This window comes from Dromaius novaehollandiae, chromosome 5 (genome assembly GCF_036370855.1).
Source record: "Dromaius novaehollandiae isolate bDroNov1 chromosome 5, bDroNov1.hap1, whole genome shotgun sequence".
NCBI classification, from domain to species: Eukaryota; Metazoa; Chordata; class Aves; order Casuariiformes; family Dromaiidae; genus Dromaius; species Dromaius novaehollandiae.
Window position 1 is genome coordinate 50,472,492 of NC_088102.1, and position 25,945 is coordinate 50,498,436.

At 40.3% G+C, this 25,945-nt stretch overlaps 1 protein-coding gene across 4 annotated transcripts in view; it reads right to left on the reverse strand.

Annotated features, from left to right (window-relative positions):
* Nucleotides 1–6,338: 6,338 nt before the first annotated feature.
* The window catches only part of LDLRAD3 (low density lipoprotein receptor class A domain containing 3), a 117,920-nt gene continuing 98,313 nt past the window's right edge, over nucleotides 6,339–25,945 (reverse strand). For all 4 annotated transcript variants that reach the window (XM_064512777.1, XM_064512776.1, XM_064512778.1 and 1 more), the window contains exons 5-6: nucleotides 12,946–13,291; nucleotides 6,339–11,278 (exon numbers count right to left, since the gene is read on the reverse strand). In XM_064512777.1, coding sequence (XP_064368847.1) covers nucleotides 11,017–11,278; nucleotides 12,946–13,291 — 608 coding nt within the window. In that variant the 3' untranslated portion in view covers nucleotides 6,339–11,016. The remainder of the gene's footprint in view (nucleotides 11,279–12,945; nucleotides 13,292–25,945) is intronic.

The following is a 25,945-nucleotide window of genomic DNA, read 5'->3' on the forward strand; positions in this document are numbered from 1 at the left end:
CACAAAGTCGACAGAAGAGATCTAACCATAGGCCCAAACAAAACAAGAAATTCTTCAGGGCATCCTAATAAACTCTCAGTCTAAGCAGAGATGAGGGCAGACGAACCCAATGACATCTCTCTAGCAGCTCAAAGTCGTGGGGGAAAGCTCCCCAGGGCCTCTTGGAGACCGTTCTTCAGCCTCTGCTTGGTTCATGGTGTGGAATCAGCCACTGTTCAAAGAACACAACACGAAGCTCAGTTCAGGATAACGTACCATGTTTAAGAGCAAAATATCAGAGCTGAGATTTTGTTAGCTGATCTTAGAGCCCTAATGTTACTTAAGTACTATTTACCCTCCCCCTTTGTTTCCTACCCTTTCCCCTGGGATCCGTCACAGTTCATTTGGTAAATATGCACTGTGTTGCTTTTGCTTATGAGGATGCTTGAGTCCCATATGGCTAAGGGCTTTCAGACTCCTAGGGCTGCCATGGTCACCTACCATGCTCAATCACGTATGCACCAGAAGAAGGCTACAGCCCAAAGCCCTCATCTTGAAAATAGCTAGCAATCCAATATCTCCCCCTCACACTGCTCTAGTCTCAGTGACCTGAAAAATAAAAATCCTAGATATGATTAACTACTAAATGCTTTCTTAAGTCAGAAGTAAAACAGCAGGTCAAAGCCACCACCAAAAGTCAACTCAACAAAGCTCAGTGGGACAACAGATGAACCACGAGTTAACAGTGAGTGCACAGGCTCAGTTAAGAGTCTGCTTCCACTGAAAAGAAGTGTCTATTTCTTCAAAAGAATGTGAAATCCTAGAGTGTGCCTACCCAGTCAAATTTTATGTCACTTAGAAATAATGGGTAACCTGTGAATATGCTGATGTACCTACCCAGCACACCATACAGCAATATTAACCTGTGCACTGGTGTAGCTCTGCCTGGGTTTATAAGCCTCATTACCCAGCAGCCTAATGGTATCCACCCTGATACAGCAATATTGATTTCAGCTCTCAAGCTCACTGGGATCATGCTACACACATGGCATATGCACACCCCCAGGAAAACCAAAGGCAAAGGTCGTTTCTACTTTGGTGTAATTAGCAGGCATCAAAGTTATAAGTCCCTCAGCTCCCTTCTTACCTCTTTCCCCAGCCAGTGCCTTGTCCTTCTGGGATTTTGCATGAGGACAGCTATCTCAATGTCATAGCACACCTTCTGTTTACAGCTTTAAGCACATGCTTAAAGCCCATATTGCTGCGTACAGTACGTGCTTCTCTCTATTACATGTAGCCTATATCGGAAATTGAGCTCCTCTCTGCTTACTTTATTAGATTAGTACAAAAAATGCTATCAGCACAGTGGCAGGCTCTTAATAATGATTAATAGTTGTAACTTAGGCGTGATTAATGAAGAGAAGGGTTAATATCAGCATTTGTATGACTGAGACTATCAGCGGAGATTAGGGGAAACACCAATCATATCTCTAAGTTCTATGTCTGCCTCCACTTTCCTTTAAACAGAACATATTTTGGACAGTATTAAAATAATTGGGCTCATTAATTTTTTATGTTTTTTCTTTGTCTTTCACAGACCACAGATTTTTCGTCTTCCTCCAGTCATCTTCATCATGGGAAATTACCTCCTAAAGTCTTATAATTCTTTGCTTGCAATCTTTAATGGCCTCGGATCTTACAAGGCATTTCATTCATCTAGAGACCGCCAGGCCATGAGAGCACCAGGGCGTTCTCCCCCCTGCCCCCTCTTCCTCAAAGCAGAGATAATAACACAGCTATTTTAAAAGCAGGAGGTGAGATGAAAGAGCCTGCTTCAGATCAGACATCGCTGCCATTCCATAATTAACTTCGCCCAAATTTTCAAAGGAAGAAAAACCATCCCAAAATCATTTCAAACCACTTTTCCCCCCACGTTAGTCATCTAATTCTTGATACTGATATCAAGAAATGAAAGTGGAGACTTCTTTTTTTTTTTTTTTTTAATAGTATTACCAGGCCACCCTTCAAAGCACTATCCTGAGCTCATTTTTCAAATGCCAGCATAAAAGGCAGACAGGTTGCTCTCTTCTCTCTGTAGTTCCACATATCACTTTGGGCTACCTACTATGTTTAGGGGCAAAACAACATTTCTCCCTCCTACTTCCTCCCCCTCCTTTCCGAACAGTATAAAGCAAAATATCTTGGCTTTAGTCTTCTGATAAAGTTTTCCTACAGCCCCCTCACCTGTACCTCTACCCCTCTCACTCCCATTGTAGTTTGCAACTTTAAACCGTTATCACCTATGGCAAGCCAATTTCAACACACCCTGGCTCCCTTCTGGGAGACATTTACAGTCTACAAAGTTGTTAACCTTCGGAAACCTACAGAAATACCTACACTAGATTAAGTCCCAGCCTAGAAACTTACTGCAGAACAGAGGCCTCCAAAGAGTTAGCACAGAATAACTATTTCAGTAAGTCTGCAAGTATAAATAAGGCAGACAAGTACCTAGAGGTTAGAGAAAAATAAACCATGGAATACAAATCTTTGTCTCTATTATTCTATCAGTGCCCTAATTTTTGACCATTTTTACAAAAAGGAAGAGAACTAGAAACTGTTTTCTGCAGCTCAGGACTTCCCTCTGTCTTTTCTTCTTAAATCTGCAAGTAACATTTTTTTTCACTTCAAATTTACTTCTGTAAATTTGAATGGATTTAAAAGATTATAAATGGATGAATAAGACAGTGTTACCCAATGGTCCAGAGGCTGGATCTCAGAAAATGCAGATTCTGTTATTCCTAAAACTAATCTTGATGTCTCTCCATGTTACAATTGTCCTTGCTTACAAAAAGTGCAAGTCTTCCCCCCACCCCCGCAACCGATAAAAGAAATAAAGAATTTGGTTGTTAAGAGAAGAGTAAAAAGAACAGTTAGCTGCTTGAGAAACATGACTTCAATTAAGCAGCCAGAGGATTTCTAACTAGTTTTCTGAAGGAAGGTGACAATCAGTCCAGAATTATTTTCACAGACTTGAGATATCAGACAGACCAGTCGTGTTACAGAAACCGAAATGGCCATTGCTTTCAGCCGTGACTGCTGCAGCAGCACCAAGCCCCTCTGGGCTCATGGCGCAGGAATTGCTAGCGATGGCCCTCTGCAGCAGGCTCCTAGAGACTGGCTTCACTAATAAAGATCTCCTGCAGCTCTCAGATGGGCAGGTTGCCCCCGGTAGAAGCTCAGGTATGATTTTTATATCACGTAATCTGTATCTTAACTAGCATATCGAACAGGACATCATGAAAGAAGATACTTAAGCCAGAGCCATTATTTCTGAAGCAGAGCATTTTCCAAATCCACTCTGGATAATTCATCAGTTCTGCTAACTCCTCCACTCAGCACAGAATGCCAAGGGATAGCAATAAATACAGTGACGCATGCATCGAAAATTTTGCTGCTTGGCTTTGCATTATATTTAGGTAAACAGAAATAGCAAAAGAAGAGCAAAATATCTACAATGCCTCTGTAGTTTGCAAGCATGGGTATTGCACAGCATTTAAATATTTCTTCTTTGGGTTTAACAGGTGCAATAAAGGAACAAAACCCAAGTTAGAAAGTGTGGACTCATTAAAAACAGAAAAAGGAAATAATTCTGTATAGAACAATTCATTGGAAAGGCAGTCACCTCTGTCATCAAGGAATCCTCTCAAATGTAACTGCTACCCCATTGTGACCTGAATCAGTATCGTCTCAGTTGCCAGCTGCAGTTCTGGGTCCACACGCTTTGCCCAAACAAGAGCAGCAGCCAGATGAAGAATACAGTTTCTCCCTAGAACGTACCGGGCAATACACTTCACACTGTGCCTCCCATTGCATATTCAGCAGTCACAGGAGATGAAGTTCTAATTTGTAATGGGAAAAAATGTAAGTTTGCTCCTTTAAACACATCCATGCATAGTAACACTTCAACCAACCAACCAAAACAAACAAAAGCCCTCAACTCCACCTACTAAAGGGTTGTATCTATATCGAACAAAACTTCAATTTCGTCCTTCAACATCTATACAAGCAAGTGCTACTTTGAGTGCATTGCTGGGAAAAAGAGCATTCTCTAAGATAGCTCTGTCATAAACAAATGAGAAGAGAAATCTACTCTGTCAAATAAAACATCATACTTCATCTCTGTGCCACAACATTACTCACATTTGTCAATGAAACACCAGGTATTGCAAATAAATGCAACAGACCATTCATTCATTCATTCAATCAAACTGACATTGCCAGTTTGCTGTTCTAGAAGTGAGCTGCTTTGGGTCAGACGGGACTATCAACCCTATTGTTTTTACACCAACGAAGATGCTTGCACTTTGGTGCTGAGAAATGGCCATGGTTTAAACTGAAAGGAGTTTCAGGCTGTGATATCAAGTCATGGGATATGAAACTTTTTATCTAAAGGTTAGTGTTATGAATTAATCTTAGGTGACCTACTAACAAAAGTACTTACCATATGGCAGCTGTTGGGCAGAATACAGGATTTGATAGTCTCAAATCAGTTCTCAGTAAAAAAGGGTCTCCTGCACAGGATCCAGCACCAAAACAACTGTACCACTGAACCACTTTGCACCCATTCCCACAGAAATGCTAAGGACTGGATGGGCCACAGAAACTGCACGACCTATGCATCTGCAGCAGTGCCCTCCATACAGCCATAAGGAATGGATTTGGCGGGATTTGGGAAGTGGAGAATCAAATTTCAGTGTCACTATTCATACTATGTTTTGTGGATAAATAGAAAACTTAACTTCCCAGAGAGATCAGTCCAGTACTTTCCCAAAGTGCTTTATGCAATATGCATACCCCAAACTTTACCGTGAAAAGCATGCTTGAAGAGCTGCGAATTTCCACATGAAGATGCCTTTACTTCAACTAATAACAGCACATCATTTTGGACTATAGCTCCCCCAAAAGTGAAAACCCTCTTAGCTCTTTGACTGATAGATAACTGAGGCTGAGCAATCAGGAGGCTGCTTACCAATCAGCAAGGAAATATGTCGTGCTTAGAAATAACTGCTGAAACAAAATGCACATTTAATTTTTAAGGCGTAAAAATTAAGATCTTAAAATAAACTGGAAGCAGAGAGAATAAAAGTGATTAACCAGGAAGCTTAGCTGGAGAGTATGCTATTTGTTTTCATAAGCGGCTGTCTTCTGGATCAACATTTCTCAAGCTTAGCCCATGCTGGGACATGACTGAGTGCACCAGCTCTGAGACTCCAGCGCTCTCCCTCCTGCAGCGAATGCATTGTGGCAGTGTCAACAGATCCTTTTCCCTTTGATGGCGGGGTGAATTCTGAATCCGCAGCTATTTATTTTGGGGCAGTTTGCCAGCATCAAACAAAGCTTACTGTCTGAGTATTCGGGTGAGGGTACGTGACTTAATTAACCAGGATAATGATAAATCTGACAAGCCTTTGCAATAAGCTAAAGTAGCAAGTGGAGAGGAGCCATGGAAGTAAAGTATGTCAATCCCTATATACTTTTCTAGATTTCTAGAAATATTTAGATATAATATTTGGACCTATTTTTCCTGGTCTTCAAAAATAACTTCACAAAGGGTATTTCTTAACACTAGCCCTTTGAGTGAGAGGACTGTCTCTAATCACGTATCTAAACAGGAGCAGTGGTCATGGCCCAGAGGTAAATTTGCTGGAAGGATGCCAAAGCCGAGTGAGGGTCAGAACGGTGGTGCCTGTATCAGGCATGAGCTGGGGGAAGAGCCTAGACATGGGACTTCAGCCAGACACACACCCTCCACAAAGCATCTCAACTTGATTGTGGCTCACATGCCTGGCACGTGCATCGTGAGCTGGAGATAAACAGGGATGTTGTGCTGGGAAAGTAAGTTGGGGGAAAAGCTGCAGGCAGGACGAGGGACATACAAGCTAATGCTTGGGGGAACCAAAAGCCCTTTAGCTCTACTAGTAAATCCATCTGCAGCACCCAACACAGTGTTGTTCTCTGCTGAAGTCTCTGGAGCTTCGCTACAATGCAAACAACAACAAAACAGGATTGCTTCAGATGCCTTGTTTCAGATAGCACAAGCCAAATGGGAGAATAAAAAAGAAAAATTAAGAAACAAGGCAATCTTCATTTGCAGAAGTATATATAGACATATACACCAATGTATTTTTATATGCATGTGCACGTCTTTCCATTATTACTTTTTTTTTTTTTTGAACACTGTTTAAGACCCACACAAATTTAACAAAGCTTAATATTGAACACGAGAAGCTGTAAGAAGCCTAATGTAGGAGGCTATACTATTAAAACAACGGAGACTGCACATGATGGGGGACATCCTCTTTTGTGAACAGTAGTAAAATGTCAACTTTATTCAGCAATACAGAATACATTTTTGAAGATTTCCAGTTTACAAAAGTTTAAGACAAGGTTGGGTTTCAACATGCAGCCTCCCTTAGAGCTCTTACATAACGTCTCAATTTCAAGTTGAAAAAAACCTGGAATCAGGAATAAACAAAAGGATGAACAAAGGCCACAGTCCTACAGTGGGATACATTCAGGTGGAACCCTGCATGGTATTCAAATTCTTTCTGCAGTCACATATTTTAGTCCATGAGTTTGATATAGCCTTGTGTTAATATAAAGTATTTCAGATCTAGCACAAACAGCGAGAAAAGCACTTGTCTTACAATTTCAGTTTCAGGCATTATATGCAAAGTAGCTTCTGACAAGCAATAGTTAAAAAAAACAGTACTTGCCATTTGATCACCACTTTAAAAATACAGCATTAAATTTCCTCCGTTATTTAAACAATTTTAAATATTCATTAAAAACTAAATTCAGAATCAGTGTCCCTCTGTCCTTTTCATCATTAATAGTTTTTTCTTATCTACTAAAACCATTTGTCTTTAAGATGTCTAAAAAGTAAAGCACACAAGATTAACAAGCTACTGCATTAATTAAAATAAGAGTCATCGTCTCATTCCTCCACCCAGCTCCTAAATCCATCACAAGGGCCCTATCAGCTGTATCAAAGTGAAGTGGTGTAAATAAAACTGATTTGACTTAAAAGGAGAAGAACGAATGCAGTTATTTAAAAATCGCGATGCAGTCAGTGTTGTGTGTGTCACTGTAGACAACAGCAGAGAAAATTATTCACAGGCTCTCTTTTAAAAGCATTACTGCCAGTTTTCCATTAGCACAATACCAGAGGTAAATTGTAATTTGCCTTATAAGTAACTTCAGTTTATTATCAACTGCATTCACTAATGGCCTAATTTTAAAAATATTTTAAAATACACAGCATTTGCTGAGTTCAGTAAAGGTTACTGACACTCAAAACTTCTGATTTTTTTTTTAAACAACTCAAATCTCATTTCTAATAGGCTAAGCCCAATTCCTTTATTTATCTCAAGCAGTCATCTCTTCAAATTGTTTTGTTGAACCCAAATATATTAATACCTGCTCTGAGCAGAACTATGCATTACTGTGGTCACGATTCACTACAGACGTAGAATCAGAATTTGGTCCAGGAGGAAAACTTTCATCAGTTTTAATTCCATAAGAATAGGTCTTTTAAAAAAAATAAGCATTTGTTTAAGTATTAGGTACAAAGGAAAGCTCCTGGAGGAGACACCTCAAACTAAAAGGTTAAGAGCAGCTGCGAACAATAGAAGGATCAATTCCAACTTTCTCAGCAACTTACTGAAAAGAGAGCCTACTGCATGGTATTTCATGAACATCTAACTTCAGCCTTAGAAGCTGAAGATCAAGGAACTGCAGGTTTTTCAATTAAATATTTAATTCCATCAGCACAGTTGTTGCTACCACCCTTTTCCACAGATTCCACTGAATAATGCAGTATAACGCTGTATTAACACTACTGGAAAGTGACATGTTATAAACAATTCCTGTGTGATAGTACAGCATTTTCTAAATAAACTGGCTAGCAAATCTGTTCTACATACCAGAAAACTGCAGCAAGATAAATATGCTCCATCAAGTTTTAGCATGTTTTTGGAGGCAGATACTAACTTCTGTACTCCACAAAGTTCAACGGTCCCCGTAAGTAACAACAAAAAGGAAGACAAGATTTGTTTCTCTTTTTGGATCTCCACACAACGATATGCAACACCCTCCAGAAATCCCGTTACCAGCCCCCTTCCCCCTCCCCCAGTCAACATTCAATCAGAAAGGCACAATTTCCTTTTAGAACTCCCATTCTCAAAAAAACCCAGAATTTTCCTATACAAAGATAAATACACCCTTAGCTGGAAGGGAAAATGTCGTACTATTTAGAGTTTGGGGGGTTTTTTTTGGTAAAGTCCAAAGGGATTATCTTAATGCAAAAGTTACATGAATATACACAACCTGAAAGAGTATTTTTATATATATATATATATATGTATATATATATATATGTACATACATGACAGTGACTGACACAGAATGCCAAAGGGGCAGGCTAGGTCCCCTTTTTTCCTACTGAACAATGCAAGGCAGTGTTTTGCAGATGCCACAGGCAAATGCATATTTGGTTTACACATACCCTGGTGTCTTAGACGACGTGGGTGAAAGGCAGTCCCCCCGGAAGGCTTGCATGAGGAATACGTACCATGAAAGTTACACTGGACACAGTGACTTAGTTTTGCTAATACAGCTGCAGGCTGCTTAAAAAAACCAGCACCCAAAACAAAAGCATGTCTAATGAAACCACTGTGAACTCTTTTATAGCTTAAAGTATAAAATAATGTTTTAAAAATAGCAATACAAAAATGTTAAGGGTAATTCTGATACTGTATTATGTAGCTCTGTTACAGAAGGCTGTGCAGACTCTTAAGGAAAGCCGGCCAGCAGGGCCTAATGCTCACAGGACACACCTCAGCACCCAGCCTCCCTATTAACTCAGTTATATGCCTGAGTTTAACCTACTTGTAAAATAAAGAATAACTATCTGCCATGTGACGACGACAACGGTCTGCCTATCAGGTTGTATGGAGTGAGTACTTCATCAGCCAAATTGTGCTGTGTGCAAGATGGCATAAGCACATTGCTTGAGCTCCCACTAAGGAGGGAGGGAATCTGACCCAATCTTGTAAACGGCTTTACAAGTACTTACCAGCATCTTCACCAATACACCTCAGGATAGGCTGCTAAACCTATAAAGGAAAGGCTGCTGATAGTTTGCTTCCAGAGTAAGCAAAGACCATTAACATTAGAGTGCTGCAGTGTTCCCTACCGTATCAGCTGTTAGAATGACCTAGGCTTGCAAAATCCACCTGGCCCCTGCCTCTCACAGCAGCGGCCTCCAGATGCAGAGATGAGCAACACAGCACTGAACCAATTCAGTTGCGTGTGTGGGAACTGAGACCTAACTTGAGGCAATCCCCTACCCACACCCAGCTCAGTCTTGAGTTCTGAGCACATAACCTTTGGGGGAAAGAGACTGCCTTAGAAAGATGGTGAAGGAGAAAAGGGAAGGCACTGGGGGCAGATTGGCTTCCTTCCTGCAAAGCCTGTATGACGACACTGTTCATTATATGGAGGAAGAGAAGTGGGAAATGTGTCTAATAGGCAAATACAAATAATTTTCAAGGCCAATTTCTCCCTGGACAAGAGAAAGACATTGTACTCCTTTCTATATATATGTATATATGTACAAGCACAGCAACACAGTGGCATCTAAATTCACAACTTACCTTCTTTCTTGCCACTCTGAATACCTTTATATCCGAGTTGCTTTCACAAGGGTCATTCAATACTGTGCACTGAAACATATTTCACATGAGAACACTCCAAGAATTATGATAGAAAATAAAAGATAAAAATACTTCCTTCTTTATGCAGAAACTTGATTTCAACCAAATGAACATGAATAATGGCAAATTCTGTATAAAAGAATGAGATCTGTATATGACAAAAATAGAAATTTTAGAGTTCTGCAGGTACAAATATAACTAAAACTATGCAATATGCTATTTGCACACACACAGTATTAAACATGTATCCATGCATGTCTGTATATGCACTGTAGACAGCTCTGACAAACACACAGCCCAACACCTTTCACTACATGACCTCCTTTCAATTATTTACAGCAATAACAAGCTAGTCATTCACACTGAAGTTTTCCACGATGGGTGTTTGCCTCAGGCTGGTTTTGGTGTTCAAGTTTTAGCTGAAATAGTTCTTCTATTTTTCAGAAGAAACAAGGAGCAATGTTGTTTTGCCATGCTTGAAAAGAAGTCTTGCGCTGGTTTGTTGAGAAGCTTCAGTGCCTCCGTGTAAAGCCTGGAAGTTTGACAGGCGAGCCAACCTTTACGGTATTCCTGAGAAAATCCATGCTAATTTAGCCTAGTTACTAGCATTTGGGAAAAATAAAACTTATTTGCTCAGAGACTTGTTGCATCCTCTCAAGCTTAAAAACTTTGAAAATTACATTCACAGTGATAATGTTCCAACTCGGGGAGAGAAGAGTCAAGTGGGACATTCTCTGCAATTTGAGCACTGCCAGTGGGTTAGCATTGGGCATCTGACCTCCAAGCAGAAAGACTGTCTCTCTGGTGCTTCAGTGACCACCTGTTGGCACCAGGCAGTGAGAAAAAATGACTCACATGTAGGCAGGACAAGAGCCAGTCTGGAAAAAAGAGTTCTTCTGGCATAGTTTTTGTCTGCAAAATCTGCATATATTATACATGCACATATATACATTCATATACAGTAAATATTCCCAGAAATATATTAGACCAGATCTTCAACATAGCACCACTGCTTTTTACTGGTCTAAAACGGAACCTGCTTGCAGGAATTTTGTGGAGAGCTGATGTGATTCTAAATTTAGTTCTCAAAACTCTGGTCTTCATTAAGCCCAAAATGGTGAATCCAATTATTAATGAAGCTTGGATTCAAATCAAATCATCAGTCAGGCACGTGTCCACCTGAAACTAATTAACTGCAGATTAACCCATACAGACTTGAAAACAGTAAATCCCTTCCTGTCCATGCCAAATAGCAGGACAGTTACCCTTCTCTTTCAGCAAGAGGGTTGACCAGAGAATCACTCTGGCCGGCTGTCCTCTCGAGGAGAGTTCTGCAGCAGTCCACACTGTCATGGACACCACCTGTCTGACCGCCCTCGATGCCCAGAGGGCTTCCTGCCACAGCGGCATCTGTGCTCACCAAGCTCCCCGTCCGAGACCGGTAAGGAGGAAGGTCTGGCTGGTTAGGGGATTCAGATTCAGAACAATAAGGGGGTGGAGGAAGGTCAAACCAAGGTGGTCTGCTGTAAGACACACAAGATAGTAAGAGGTTACTCTGGACAGCCATATGGAAGCAAGTACACAGTTTTTCAGTTATGAACACCATGAACAGTATTTCTTGGATTTTTTTTTTTTTTTTTTTTTTTTTTTTTTTTTTAATTAGGGGATCTCAAAGAGCCCTACCTACATTATTCAGGTCATTCCAAAACATCCACACCACTACCACCAAGTGGCAAGATTTCTGGTCAAGACGCAATGTAGCTAATTATATTCTACATTACAAAATTTGACATTACAAATTTCATGGGTATGCACTGCCAAACCTCAGCTTTCCCTCAAAGGCAGCCACAAGAATTTTTCCTGAATAACATGTACACAATCTGAGAACGCACATTAAAAGAAATAAGGTGGATTTACACCTTTAGATAATGATGTGAACACAGGAAAGCTCTGAGAAAACCTCCATTAAGTGACAGAGATTAATGGTTTCCGGTCTATAAATAAATGAACTGAATTCTTCATAAGACAAATCACCACTTCTGTCATAATATCACACACAGAGCAAGTGCTAAGTATGCACAGACAAGATGAGTATTGGGTTCCAGAAAACTACTTCTGGTTCAGAGCAAACACAAAAAGGGACTGAGAGGTTTAGCAGATTGATAAAAGGTCTTAGAAACAATTAACTCTAAAGTTGCTGATGGTGGTATCGATCAGGTGAGGAGTGATTACAATCTGGAGACCTGCTCATATAGTTGTCCTTACTAATGAAAAGATACTATTACCATTATTATTGAGTGTCAACATCAAGACAAGGAAGCTGCTGCCAAATGCAGCAGAGAACAGGAATGTAAATATTTTTACTATGATTCTTAGATCCCAGAGTTCATGTCGAAGAATACCGACAGGGTGACAGTGAACAATCTGGATCATCAAAGTTCGTGCCATGCCCTTTTTATGTAGGGAGGATGTCAATATAGCAGTTTTGCTTGGAAAGAGTTTACAGATGGAGGTTAAACTGAAGGTTAAGTATCTACAAATAAAACTGTGTCATAACTACAAAAACAACATGACCCAAACCACACCTACCCATAAAAATTTACAGTACTTTCAGCTATTTAGAATGAGAACAGTATTTTCCATTTCATAGAGGTCTTTTTTCCTCTGCTGGGGAAGAAAAAAGGGGACAGAGCAGGAGGACTAAATGACTTCTTGATGCAAGAAATGTAGACGGATTACTTCTGACCATGGAGATGTGTCGTAACTTCTAAGATTTTTAAATAGTAAGACTTGCAACGTAGCTGTCGTTTGGAATAAATGCAAATTCAATTTTCATGTTTTGATTCCAGACTAGCACAGGATTTCAGTACTAGAGAAGTGATATATTTCTTCCCATTCTCCTGCCACCCCCATGCACTACACACATTCAAGACAGCATGACTGAAGTTCACCTTAAATCCCCTTAATACCAGTATCAAGAAGGAGACCTGTGCACTCTGAACTTATCATATGCAGGAGGAGCTATGAAAAAGACTGCCCAAATTTGGCTTTGTGCAAGTGACAGAAATGCTACACAACACCTTTGTCAAAAACAATAGTAAAGATAACTGGGAAGCAGAAGCATATATTCCAGGAGCTGCAACCAGTAGCTTTAAACTTTGGTGAAAACAGAATTAGCTCTTGTACATACCTTTGGTCTAGCACAGCCTCTGAATAGGATGGTGGAGAGTCCAAATCCACTGGTCTGTGGTAGGCCTGGTTAGACACATACTGGATCCCATTGTTGACGTTGTAAGTGACACTGCAGTGGTGTGGATGATCAAGGACCACCAGCCGGGACAACAGGACAGGGTGCTGCAGCCGATGCACAGGCAGGGTCATGAGATTGTTGCGTTTTCTTTGGTGATGCAGAACCAAGGCAAGAAAGGCCACCACAAGTACAAAAATAACAGAGCTACCGATGATAGCATAGGTAATACTAGGGTAGTAGAGTAGCTGATTCTCTGAGGTCACGTAATCTTGGCCACTGCCTGCCTCTGCAAGACAAAAAGAAAAGGAAGTCTGAGATTTGTTTCAATACAAAATTCTGTTCTTAACCTAGGCTGTTTTCTGCTAGTGCACTGTGTGACACGCTGTCAAACCAGCTTCCCAGCAAGTCCCCTTTCTTCCTTAGGACTGTGGAAAATTACATTATTAAAACCACATACATGCAAAACAGAGACTGGCTGACAATCAATCAGTTCCTCTTCAGCTGCAAGAAGTGCCTACAGTGGATGCAGATACACTCAAATAATAGGGAGAGATGGAAACTGAGGAAGAGGAGAACACACAATGTAGTAGTCTTATGACAGTGCACAAACTTTATTTTTCCCACATCCTCTACCTATTGCTCCTAATTTCCCCCGCCCCCCATGGCTGAGAACAACCAGTTCTAAGGCATAAGTACAGTACCTTAAGCTGTAACTGGCAAAACATACCAGAATCAGAGATAGAAAAGGCCTGATCTTTACTTTTAATGATAATTTCCAGAGCAGTCCAAGTTTACATGGAGCTTTTCAAAAAAGGCAGCAGCTAGATCCTCTGCTCCAGAGATCTCACAGTCCAAAAGTATAGCAGAAAAAAATACATAGCTGCTCAGTTAAGGGTGGTTATTTGAATGTTGATGATCTGAACAGCTCCTGCTGGAAGAAATTCAAAGAAGGAAAAGTGCTGGAACTGCAGATAAAAACAGGGATGTAAGCCTGGTAGATGTGATATTAGTAAAACTGAGAAAGCTTAAAAGACAAAATTGCAGACAAGGAAGTGAATGGTAAACAACCCCCCCCAAAACAAACAAACAAACAAACAAACACACACACACACACACACACACACACACACACACACACACAGGACAAGATGAGAAAGAAGCAAAAATGAGCTCGGCTGAGGCCACAGAAGACCATGCAAGTGAGCTTCAATTTGACATGGTTGGAAATAGTAATTAAGTGGTACAGAAAAGGAGCAGAAGCATGACTTTAAATAACAGTATTTCAGGGATGACTGATGATGAGAAAGGCCAGATAAGAAGAGGTACTTCACAGAGCATATAGTCAATGTGTAATTTGCAGGAGGCACTTAGGAACTGGTGAAGTTACCAAATACTACAAAAGAAGCAAACGTAAGATTTATCCAGAGTCATGATATAGGAGAATGAATTCCTAACCAGGCTCTGGGTCCAGGGAAACATACAGGTGGTGGACTAATGACATTTGATTGGATCTTGAGCTGCATGGAAATCTTGTGTATGGGGGGGGGAGGGGGGAACACGACAACAATAAAAGACAGAAAAATGCAAAAGGGAAAGAGGCTCAGAGAAGCAAAATGACACACATGCACACACACTGATGCAACTCGGTCATACTTTGGGTCAATGCTGAAACAACAAACAGGACCATGTTCTCCTGACTCCATTCCAGCACCCTGCTCCCAAGGTCATACAGCCTTACAGCACTGTTTTCTTTTTGGGAGAAATTTCTCTGGAGGCTGTAATTCCTTACAGCCTCAAAAATAAAAATGCTGTTCTGGTACAGTACAAGACATTCATCTACCTGGAGCAAAACCAAAAAAGGCTGAGTAAAACAAACAAAACAAAAGCAAGCCCCCTGACCCCCCAAATCCACACGATTACAGAAGGGCCATCCATCCAAATTCTTCATTCCCTACTGCAGAAGGTGGTACAGTAAATCCTAGCGTACAGTTTTCCCTCCTTTCACCTAACAGCTGAAAACACTTTTTGGTCACTTAGAACTGCAACTGAGCCACTTAAGAGCCTCTAGCAGCAAAACAATGAAGTATATATACGCTGCTTGGGAGAATGGAAGCGCTTTCCTGAATCACTCACTGGTTTGCATCCAGACTGCTAGGGTTATTTCTGTCAGTATTTAGTTTTGGTAGCTCACTTTCACAGTGAAACACAAAACCACGTTTGACAGCATCATTAAAAATAATGTCCATATTATTTGGGTAAGATAAGGGGATTTAAAATTGCTAATCCTTTAAATATACACTTTTAAAATCAAAGATGTTTTAGTAAAGAGAGGTGAGATGAGAAAGAAAAACTGTACCAAAAAAAGACCACAATTATCGGCTCTATTACTCGCTACAAAAAAACACTGTTGCTCTTAGATAAATCCATTTTACTGATGATCTCAGTAAAACCAGAGTGCTGCTTTGTAGGCCTGCTGCAGGCCATGCTGCACTGGGAATCATCACAGCTTTCCTGATACCTACTCTCAGACCTCAGGGAGGATCGTTACTAAATTCATTTCCCCATGCAACTGTGCTGGAGAGAGAGCAGAAAGCACTTTTACCAGTCAACACCAGGTCTCCGACTCAGCTAGTAAAGTGGACCGAGTCAGCATGAAGAGTGCAGCTCAGAACAGAAGGGAGGGAAGGAATTTACATGCATTAGTAAGTTTAATTACAGCTCATCACACACTGCTACGGCTTCTCCAATACACTCCCCAAATTTACCAGGAGAATGGTGAATTCATGTTACCTAAGACAGATAAGGGCCAGTGTGGGGAGTACAGTGACAAGCAGATCATTTTAATGCAAGCATTAACAAATTCATTCACAAGGAATGATCCATGGATGAATACCACGACCTGCAATTCTTCAGTGCAAGGAAGGTAAGTATATTACAAGGTCCCAGTAAAATAGCACGAAACTTCCATTCGACTTGGCTCACTAGTTACCGCACATTGGCAGAAGGCTGAGAACAGGATGTCCTTGCGGACCTGATGAGACCTTATTTGTTCCCATGGGATCACTGTGCTGCTTCACAGTCCTTTCTCTTTATAATCTCCATCTTTATTAAAAGAAGAAAAATGAGAAGTGCATTGTATGCCAACTTCTCTATAAAACACTTCAGGTTATCTGTTTAGGATAGCTTCTTAAATGTCCTGTATGGAAAGCCTCCATATATCCAGACAGATTATCAGAATGCTGAAGAAGGAATATTTTGTTGAAAGTAGAATATCTTAAACAGGGATCTGATAATAGCCTAAGTATGGTCTAACACAGAACATCTGCTTTATCTAGTTCTGTGCTATTTGTCATGCAACAACAACAAAACCTATCCATTTTACAGAGATTTTGGGCAAGTTTGCAGTTAACATGGTATTTTGGAGCTCTGTGAATATCATGGCTAATGAAACATCATTTGTTTACCAGTAATTCTCTATTCCTTCTCAGGTTTTCAGGTTTATTCCCATTTAGTTCACTGTATCTCTGAGAATAAGAGCAATCTAAGGGCGCGTCTACACTAGGGAGTGCAGCTCTGTGCTGAGATCTCCGAAGCAGACATGCAGCCGTTAGCACTGTATTGAACAGTGCTAATTGGTGCAGCTTTGTGAACTGGCTAATACAACTATATCGCATCTGGGATCTAAATTAGCATCTCTATCAGTTCAGCTATTAGTAGCTGGTGTATCTCTAATATGGAGCATGAGGAGTATAAATGTATCCAGTGAAGGGGAAGAAACCTGGTTCATCCATTATATACTCTTCCTTGAGCACCGAGCAATGGTGAATACTTTGCACAGAGACATCCTCTCTCCCCGTGCAAAGAATCCAGCTCCCTGGATTTGCAAACATGCATAAATTTTACGTCTCTACAGGAACTGACATGTAGGGGTCCCTATCCAGAAAGCGGGGTTCTGCCTAGAAAGATCCAGCTATCATCAAATCACCCTATTCTACTACAACAGAAATTCTTGCCTTATGGGTAGGTTTCTTGGCCAAGAAAATCTTAAGGTCACTTGGCAAAACAGCCTCACAAATGAAGGCCGGTGGTATTCCATTCCACTGTGGTGTAAACTAGACTCAGTAAAACCAAGTCTGAGCTTAATCTTCTCCCTTACCTAGCAAAGTCAGTAAACCCCAAACTGCAAAACACGAAAGTAACACTGTCTGAGCCTGCTCTGTCATCACTGCTTGGGGGCCTTGCATCTAGGACTTGTAGCACTAGAGAAGACAATTTCCACTCAAAGAAAAGAAACAAACTTCCCTTAAAAGTCACCTTTCAAAACAACACTCCAGAAAACTGCTCTAGGTGACAGCTAGAAGAAAAGCAGCACAATTATGAGACAGCTTTGCATACAAGAGACTTACAGTATGTTTTTCTTCTTCCTACTGTATTGGCAAATGTTGCAATGAGTAACTTCTTGCTAACTCCTCAAGAGCACACACTCAGCAAAGCTGTAGAAGAAGAAATACACATCACTAGTGTAGATCCAGCTAGAGCGTGTTTTCCCATGCCCTCTCAGTGCCTAACCTCTTCTGCTGTGCTTGTAAGATGCTGAATAAAATGAGTTACACATGCTCCCTTTGTCTTAAGGCACTGTCCTATCCAAGCCTTTAAATTTCAGGGGAAAGCTTTGCACTAGGAGAAAACACAGGTGCAAAAAGTGCTTCCCACAGATGTAATATCCTGGGTTTCATACAGTCATATGGAGATACGGAAGGGAATGAAGGGTAGCTAGCTGAGACTGCTTTATGAATGCCAGGATCATCTATGTATTATGCACATTGTAACAGGGAGATGAGATGTAACAACACTTGAAAAGTCTTTGCTGGAAAGAAAAAGCTACAACTCTTTAGTTCTGCTTTAATAACTTTCTGCAAATGTTTATGCATCACAGAAGTCACTGAACTGAATTACTTGGTAATTCAGTCATCTTCTCCCAGAAGCAGCAAGTATTATCTAGGCAGGTTTAGAAAGTCCTGTCTGCTCTGCTATTAAATGCAATTCACAAAAAAATGAGTGGGCAGGCTAATTTTGCTTAAATTCATGGAGTACTTATTCTTTCTTTTTTTTTTCCTTAAAAAAAAAAATCCATGTTTTCTAATCACACCATGTATAAACAGTTTATCAATGCCACTTATGCCTATTAAACCTTATTACCTGGGAAATGCTGAATTCACAGACTGGAGATTTTGGAGTGTAAAAAGCTTTGTGAATAATTTAGGAAAGGAGTGATAAAGGAAACATTACGGGTTGAGCTCAGAGGGCTATCTTATTGGCTGTGAACAAATTTGCTGTCTCAAAGTTTTTAAAAAGATCTGAGAGTAACTGCATTAAGTCTGTCACAGACAGTGGGATGAGAGGCTATTATTTTATCTTTTGAAATTCTCTGCTCAAGTCTGGCTTTTCACAGCTCATCAGAGAGAAAGCTTTTGAAATACATAATCTGAGCAGACATCTGTAGCCTTAATGAACACAAGTCACGGTCCATCTCCAACAAAGACGCTACTGTAACAACACATTTAAATTCCAATCGGTTAAAGAGCAGAGCTGCAGCTCAGAAGGTTAAAGATGACAAAAATCCAATACAGACAAGCAGAACCTTCGCACGCTACTTACTTTTTGTGCTGTAGTAGTTCTGAGGGATCCAGCTAAGTCTCCAAACTTCTTAAATTTCTCATCTTTGATGATTTTGTGTCCCACCATAACAAGCCTTACATAGACCTTGTGCACTGGACTTTCAAGGTGCTCTTTATTCTAGTGATGCCCTTTCTAACAACAGTTATCTTCCCCCCCCCCTTTTTTTAAGCTGCAAATAAGATCTAGTCCAGACAGCAGAGAGCCTCATGCTCATTTCCCAGACTGAGTTTTCATTTATTCTGCCTCCCCCAAGCACCTTCATATTTGCCTTAAATGTTTAGAGGCCAGGATCTGTTTCCAACTGCATTCAAAGTGTACTTCTGCCCTGTTTTGACTTTCGCCATTTCAGGCACAGAAAACAGATTTGTTAATAGAGGTGCTACACAGAGTAAACAGACCTTAAGTTTAGGAACAGCTGGAGAAGGACAATATGATTACACCTCTGCTTACCAGGCAGTAGGTGAATGCAGAGAAAGTCCAGGAAAACAGCAGGACGAAATTCCTGGCTCCTTTCAGATATGCCTACAACAGCAGTGGCTTCATATTCAGGCAACGCTGACCTGCACAGACTTGAGACAGCTCCAGGTTCTCTTGTGTCTTTTCTTATCCTATGCTAATCATGAATGTCCAGAAAATCCATGAACTAGAGCCATAGTAGGCAACGTGGCCCTCCAGGTAAAACACTGGAGCAGACTGGGGCTCTATTCCCAGCTCTAGCTGTTGCCCATTAGGTCACTATACATACACCTGTTCTTGGCTCCCTGCCCTGTTCCCCCCCTGCAAACTGGATAACGTCGTTTGAGAAATATTTGAGATACTGTGATAAAAAGTTTACGTAAAACCTTTATGTTACTGCCCTCTGCACTGCTGTCACTCCCAAAGGGGGCACAAACTATACACAGAAGTGTCATTTTGTGTCGTCTTATTCCACCACGATGAAAACCAGCCCCAGAGCTATCGGTCTGTAGAACAGCTCTCGATGATCTCCCAAGCTCTTCCATAGTGACAAGACCTATATTTTCATCAAAAGCATTAGCATTTCAAGTATTAATCAGAGGTCTAAGTAGCACTGTCTGTTCTAATTTCACCTATTCTTTACGAAGACGGAAAAGAAATTCATGACCTTGCCCGCCTAAACTGAGTAGAGGATTCTGATATGGAGAACTTTTTATCCATCCCTAAATTTTTATCATTATTGGTATTACTGTAGCACTCTGGTGCTCAAGTCATGAAACAGGACTTCCCTGTATTATGTACTGTACAGACTCTGAACAAGATGATGGCCATTATTCCAAAGAATTTAAAGGCAAGCCAATACAAAAGACTACACGTATACACCTAGCCAGAGAGCCACAGATAAACCTTAAGACAGTATTAGTCAGCAGGATTAGCAGCAATTTCAGCATGTCTTGTTCAGTGCATCAGACCCAGGAGGCTACCTATGCCTTCCTCCCCAGACTGACACCCCTCATCCTGACTGTGTGTGACAAGAGCAGTGCTTTCAAGTCTTTGCAGCTGCTGAGAGAGCAGCTGAGTCATCAGGCTGAAGATCAGGAGCCTCACCTCTCACATGCCCTCCTTTTTATCTTTTGCAAGGTTGGATAATTATTCCATGCACTTTATGAATCACAATTTAAATGTAAAAAAGAAAAGGGAGGAAAAAAAGAAAGAGAAAAAAGCAGCAAACTGAGCAAATAAGTAGAGAACTAAGAAATACTTAGCAGTAGCCATGGCAACTAAAGTTCTAAAATTAACTTGACAGCAATGTAAAAACCTGCGAAGCCAAAATCTGCCATCAAGCATAGAAACAAAAGGTCCAGGCTTGGCAACTGGATAGAGGCCAGAGAGGAAATTAAAGTGTTACTAAACTGCAATTCAGGATCACTCTGACATTGATCAGAGCAGCACTTCTTGGACACATGATAGTCCAAAAGGCTAATGTAATTTGATTATTAATCCAGAGTCAGCATGGAAACCATGCACAAAAGCCTAGACAGAACTAAAAAGGATGAACATTCTTCTAATAAAGTCCTCCTCTTTAAATGAAAGAGTTTGGTTACTTCTGCTTGCCTCCTCTTTTTCTCTTGAAAACGGGCTGTGACCATCAAGGAAACTGCCAAGAAATGAGTTAGTATGCATTTCTCATGAGAATACTTCATGACAGAAAGATGCTATTCAGTGCCTAATGCACTGAAAGCTCCAGGGGTTTCCTATACTTTTCTCTCCTTCCCTCAGCCAATAAGTTAAACCTGTTCTACAAGAGAAAAGTCTCATGAAGCAGTACCACATAAAAGGCTCTTTTGAAACACACACTTATGATGGCCCAAGCTTAATAACTACAGCAAGACTGTGCTGCAAAGACAGAGGAAAAAAAAAAAGTATTCTTTTCTAGGACAAACATACCCTTGGGTGCTTTTGCCAAGACCTGTGACAACTGGGAGCACCCCTGATTCTAGCCATAGCTCCTGTACCACAACCTGGTCCTTCCCCACACTCTCCCAGGAGATATTCCAGTCTTGCCTTGATCGAGCCACAAATGGCAGAGAAATTAAATAAATACCTCCTCATTCCAGATTTTGGTTACCTGGTTGCTATGTAATCCATTTTGTACAATTAGTTAATCAGCGGTATTGTGTATACTTGAAATCTAAGATGAAAAATAATTAACCATTAAGTACTTAATCCTGTAGTCATGGCAGGTCTAAGTCACCTACATAAGATGTGTCCCCCACACCCTCCAAAAAAAACACAGCAAGATGAAAGAGGTGGCAAGTCACATAGTTAATTTTCTTGAAAGAGCAGCCAAAATCACATAGGTTCCAAAATACTTTGGATGAAAAATAAGAACAAGAAAAAAAACCCAAGGAGATTCAAGGGAAAGAATGCATTAATGGAAAAAGTAACAGAACTGTGAATTCAACCAGCAGGACCCAGAGGACGCAAAGTTAGTCTCCAACATCAGCTTCATTTTCACTTCTTTAACTAAAGGCATAACATTCACATGGATTCTTCACCAAATACCTTTGGGAACACTGGCAAATTTATGTGCAAGTGAGCAGTCCTGTCTTCTGTAAAGGTTAATTAGAGTAGCAGAACTTTGAGACAGGTAAGGGCCTGGACATCGTATCAGCTCCCTGTTCTTTGCCAGCACAGGAGCACGCTCTACCCAGCTTGATTTTGCAAGGTCTTAAGTAGTTTAAAGACGAAAGTATGAAAGAAAATAAAATTCAGAGGTGATAGTGACTTCTTGCCTGTTCTATTTCAGTCTTGCCCTGAGAGTTTAGATTCTAAACCTCTAAGAAATGCTTAGCTAACATTCCTTGAAATTATTTTAATACACCTATGATGGAAAAAAACACCTCAAAACAAAAATTAAACTAATTAAAATATAATTTCAGTGAAAAACAGCAAATGAAGTGCTTGTGGTTTTTTACATCTATCAACCCTGAAACGAAATTACACCACATCGCAGAAGTGATGCTGATTTATCTTGGATGATCTAAATCTACATGTCTGCATAAAAGTATGTTATTTCAATAGAAGGCCTGGAAAAAGCTGAATGTGGGATGCTGTGCAGGACAGACAGCTGAATCGCACTTGTACAGCTTTTATTTTAGAGGCTGGTAAGACAACACACACACTGTTCAGCTAGAATGCACACATTAACTTCTTCCTAGACACTGTATTAGCGCTATGGACAGCTGGTGCGTAAGAATGATAATAAGGCTTGAAGAGATGCAGTGCAGGGTTTATAGAGCCTGCGGAGTCAGCTATACTTGGCACGGAATACTGCTAGCTTAAGTGTGATTTAGATATACTGTAAAGTAAGTTTTTAATCAGCTTTTAAATTTAGTCTAATCATTCAAGGACAGTATTTTAAAGGATCCACTTCCTGAAAAACTGCTAGTACAAAGTCCCATCTACTCTGTCTCATGTATTACTATTATGAATCCTATTTCTTTCTAGAACTGTGAAAAGCAAAAGATGCTGTCCGATAAGCAGTTCATATGGCTTCGCTCGCTCAATATAGTGTCCTAATGATTTAGAAACCTTTAGCATGCTGTAGCCATTGGATAAAAATCAAAACAAAGCTGAGATAGACAAGACCTGCTAGGTAACCTAATGCTTTTCCTAACACTTAACACCATCCATTTATGCCTATCCAATACTCCTGCACTGACTGGATCTGGGATGCAACAGTGGAAACCAATGGCTAAAGCTCTATAGGCTGTCCTGGCTGCTTCTAGAAAGCAAAAGGCAGGCAGAGAAGAAAGGAAGACCACAAAAATTGAGTGGATTTGGGTATATTCACAATTCAAATCAAGACAGGAGTTAAGTGCTTGGTTTTACCAGAGAAAGTACCTGCAAGATGTTATATCACAAGATGCTACCTCATTTAAAGTTATCCTGATTTGATATAAAGCATACCAAACAATGATGATATGTGCTGATGTTTCCTTCCAGCTACAAGCTTTGTAAACTCAGTTTACAGCAAGAAAGTCTTGCCAAACAGTGGCTTCAATAGGTCCACTAAGTTCAGTTTACACCTTGACAAAGGTCTTAACAAATGTGATACTTGGTTGCAAATCAAACTCTAACCCCTTCCTTAAATATTCTAAAAGGAGAAATACTGCATAAAAAACAACAAGAGAGATGACAACAATCTGTTTGGAAAGTCTTTGGCTTTCCTGATGGCAGAACAAGACACTCAGTCTTCAACAAACAAACAAACAAAAAAGTATCTGGAAGGCATTAACACCAGGAAGAAGAAAAACTGGTACTACCCTGTTAAAATCTCACTTGATCAGAAAATGTGACACTGAAAATGGGGGCGTGGGGACTGGGACTGCTCAAGGGTTATGTTTGTCAGTGGTTCACTACAAAATGCCAAAGCTCTTCCAGAGGGGCCCAAAGTGCTCAGTTCTGGATCTGGCACTCTTCGATAACTACCTGCATGACAAAGGAGAGGGACTATGCTTACCAAATTTGTTGTCAGGCAGGCTGCAAGCACCCTGCCGGACAAGATTAAAATTCAAAATGATCTGAAAATAGCAGCAATGGTCTGGGGCACAGGTAGTCAGGGAACAAGAGTACAACCTCCCCACACTACTCAGCACTAGGAAGGCCTCTGCTGGAATATTTTATCCAGCTTAATGCTTCACTTCAAAAACAGTAAACCTCACTTCAGTGACAGTGACAGTAAACTAACACCTCAAAAAAGTAAAGATGAATCAGAGTTCAGTGGTGAGCAACATGAATTAGCAGATGTCTTGAAGACACTATCAGGAAAGGCTTCAAGAATCAGGTTTGTTTAGGCCAAAAAAAATACACTGCAAGAAAGCTTCTCATATTTTCAAATACAGAAACATTTTGTTGTGGTTGGCAAACAAAAACAACCATACAATCAAAATATCACCTGCCTTGACTAACAAAATAAACTCAGTGCTTTCAAAAGCTGCAGGAAAGGGTCCCAGAAGAATAACATGAGACCCCAAATCTCCACCTATACTATGTACATCTAATTGATGAGAGTTACTACCTTTCTTTTTGTTTGAACGGTAATAATACCACATGCCTCCATGACTCATTCTCCCATTGATTTTGTCTTATCTAATAATCTAACTGTTCTGATGTTATCTTGGACAGACTAACATCCCTTTGCGTCCTTAGGAGAGTTTCCCCACTTTTCCTGTTGAATACCAAAAATCCTACCAACTGCCAGCCCCTACAAGCCAGGCTGGATCTGAACCACTTATCCCACAAGGCAAAGCACCACAACTTACTATCAACCTCCTAAACCATGTGTGTTGCCTCTGTGTCAGACTTAGCGTTTTAAGTGGCCGGGCTAATGAAGCACTGGGACAGGCTTCCTCGGGAGACTCCACGCCTCCATCACCGGAGAACTTTAAGAACAGCGCAGATAAACATAAAGAAAGTTGATCTTGCTTCAGCTAACAACGATTCAGCCAGCCTCTTTTGAGGTCCACTGAGAGCTCTGATAGTCCTGAAAATATACGCTGGCGTATAGTCCAGAAAACAACCACCCCCTGCCTCCTCTCTAGCCAACTAGCCCCAAACTCCCCACAAACTCCAAATTATTGGATTGTTTCTCTCGCAAAGCTGACAAACCTCCATTAGGTACACCAAATCTGTTCTCAGAGTAACAACAATGACAACAAAAAACTGACACTGAGCAGGGACCTCCTCTTTTTACGAATTTTATTTGTATTTGTTGCACGATCTCATCCTAATGCCAAATTCAGTAGAAGTTCATACTTCATTGACAAACCTATAAATTCCACAGGCCTTACGAGCTAACCATGCATTCATAAAGGAACAAGGAGATCATCTCCTCCTTTAATGTGTAAAGAAAACTTGGATATCTTTCCTCTGTAGATAGATTCAGCATAGTATTTCAGACTGTAAATCAAGATATTATAGTACCTGGGACTCTATCCAGAACCTTCTTTGTGAAATATGCATTATAAAAATTTTGGTCTCACTTCAGCAAGTTTTCACATAAATAAATTAAGGAAAAAATATCTCTAATTACAGAATGAAGAAATTGCTGCACTGGATGAAAGGCTGTTTATTCAGCACTGACAAATGCAGTCTAATGAACTGAGAGTGCCAGATTTGTTCTTGCTGAAGATGTAGCCCTGCTTTTTGTTTGTACAGAGATCATGGAAATATTTATTTTCCCTTTGACCCTGGCTGACTGACTCAACTAGTCATACTGAATTGTGTAATTCTACATCTGAAAAGCATTTGTGTACAACACGAGAGAAAAATGTTCTTTACAATTTGTATTAAGAGTCAGGAATCATAATTATTAATCACTATGTCAAGATAATTGCTGTATGCAAGGACAAATGAAGAGATTTTTGGTAGCATACTTATAGTTCATATTCTGCATGGAAAGACTGGAGGCAAATGATGATTAGTATAGCTAAGCATAGTTTAAAAGGCACTGAAGTAGCTAATGTGTCACATGAAAATAAACCTTTATTGACAAATTCTTGGTCTAATGCATATCAGTGGTAAAGAACGTTAATAGAAAGCTGGCGTATCACAAGCAAAGTATACCATACGCTTTTAAACGTATTGTTGCATCATTCTACAGAATTGTGATGAAACCATGTTTGAACTGTAGCATCTTATTCTGGCTAGCTTATTTGAAGACGGACAGAATTGGGTTGGTGCAAGCAAAGCATAAGAAACAAAAGATTATGAATGGGGACACAGAGATTAAATATTAAAA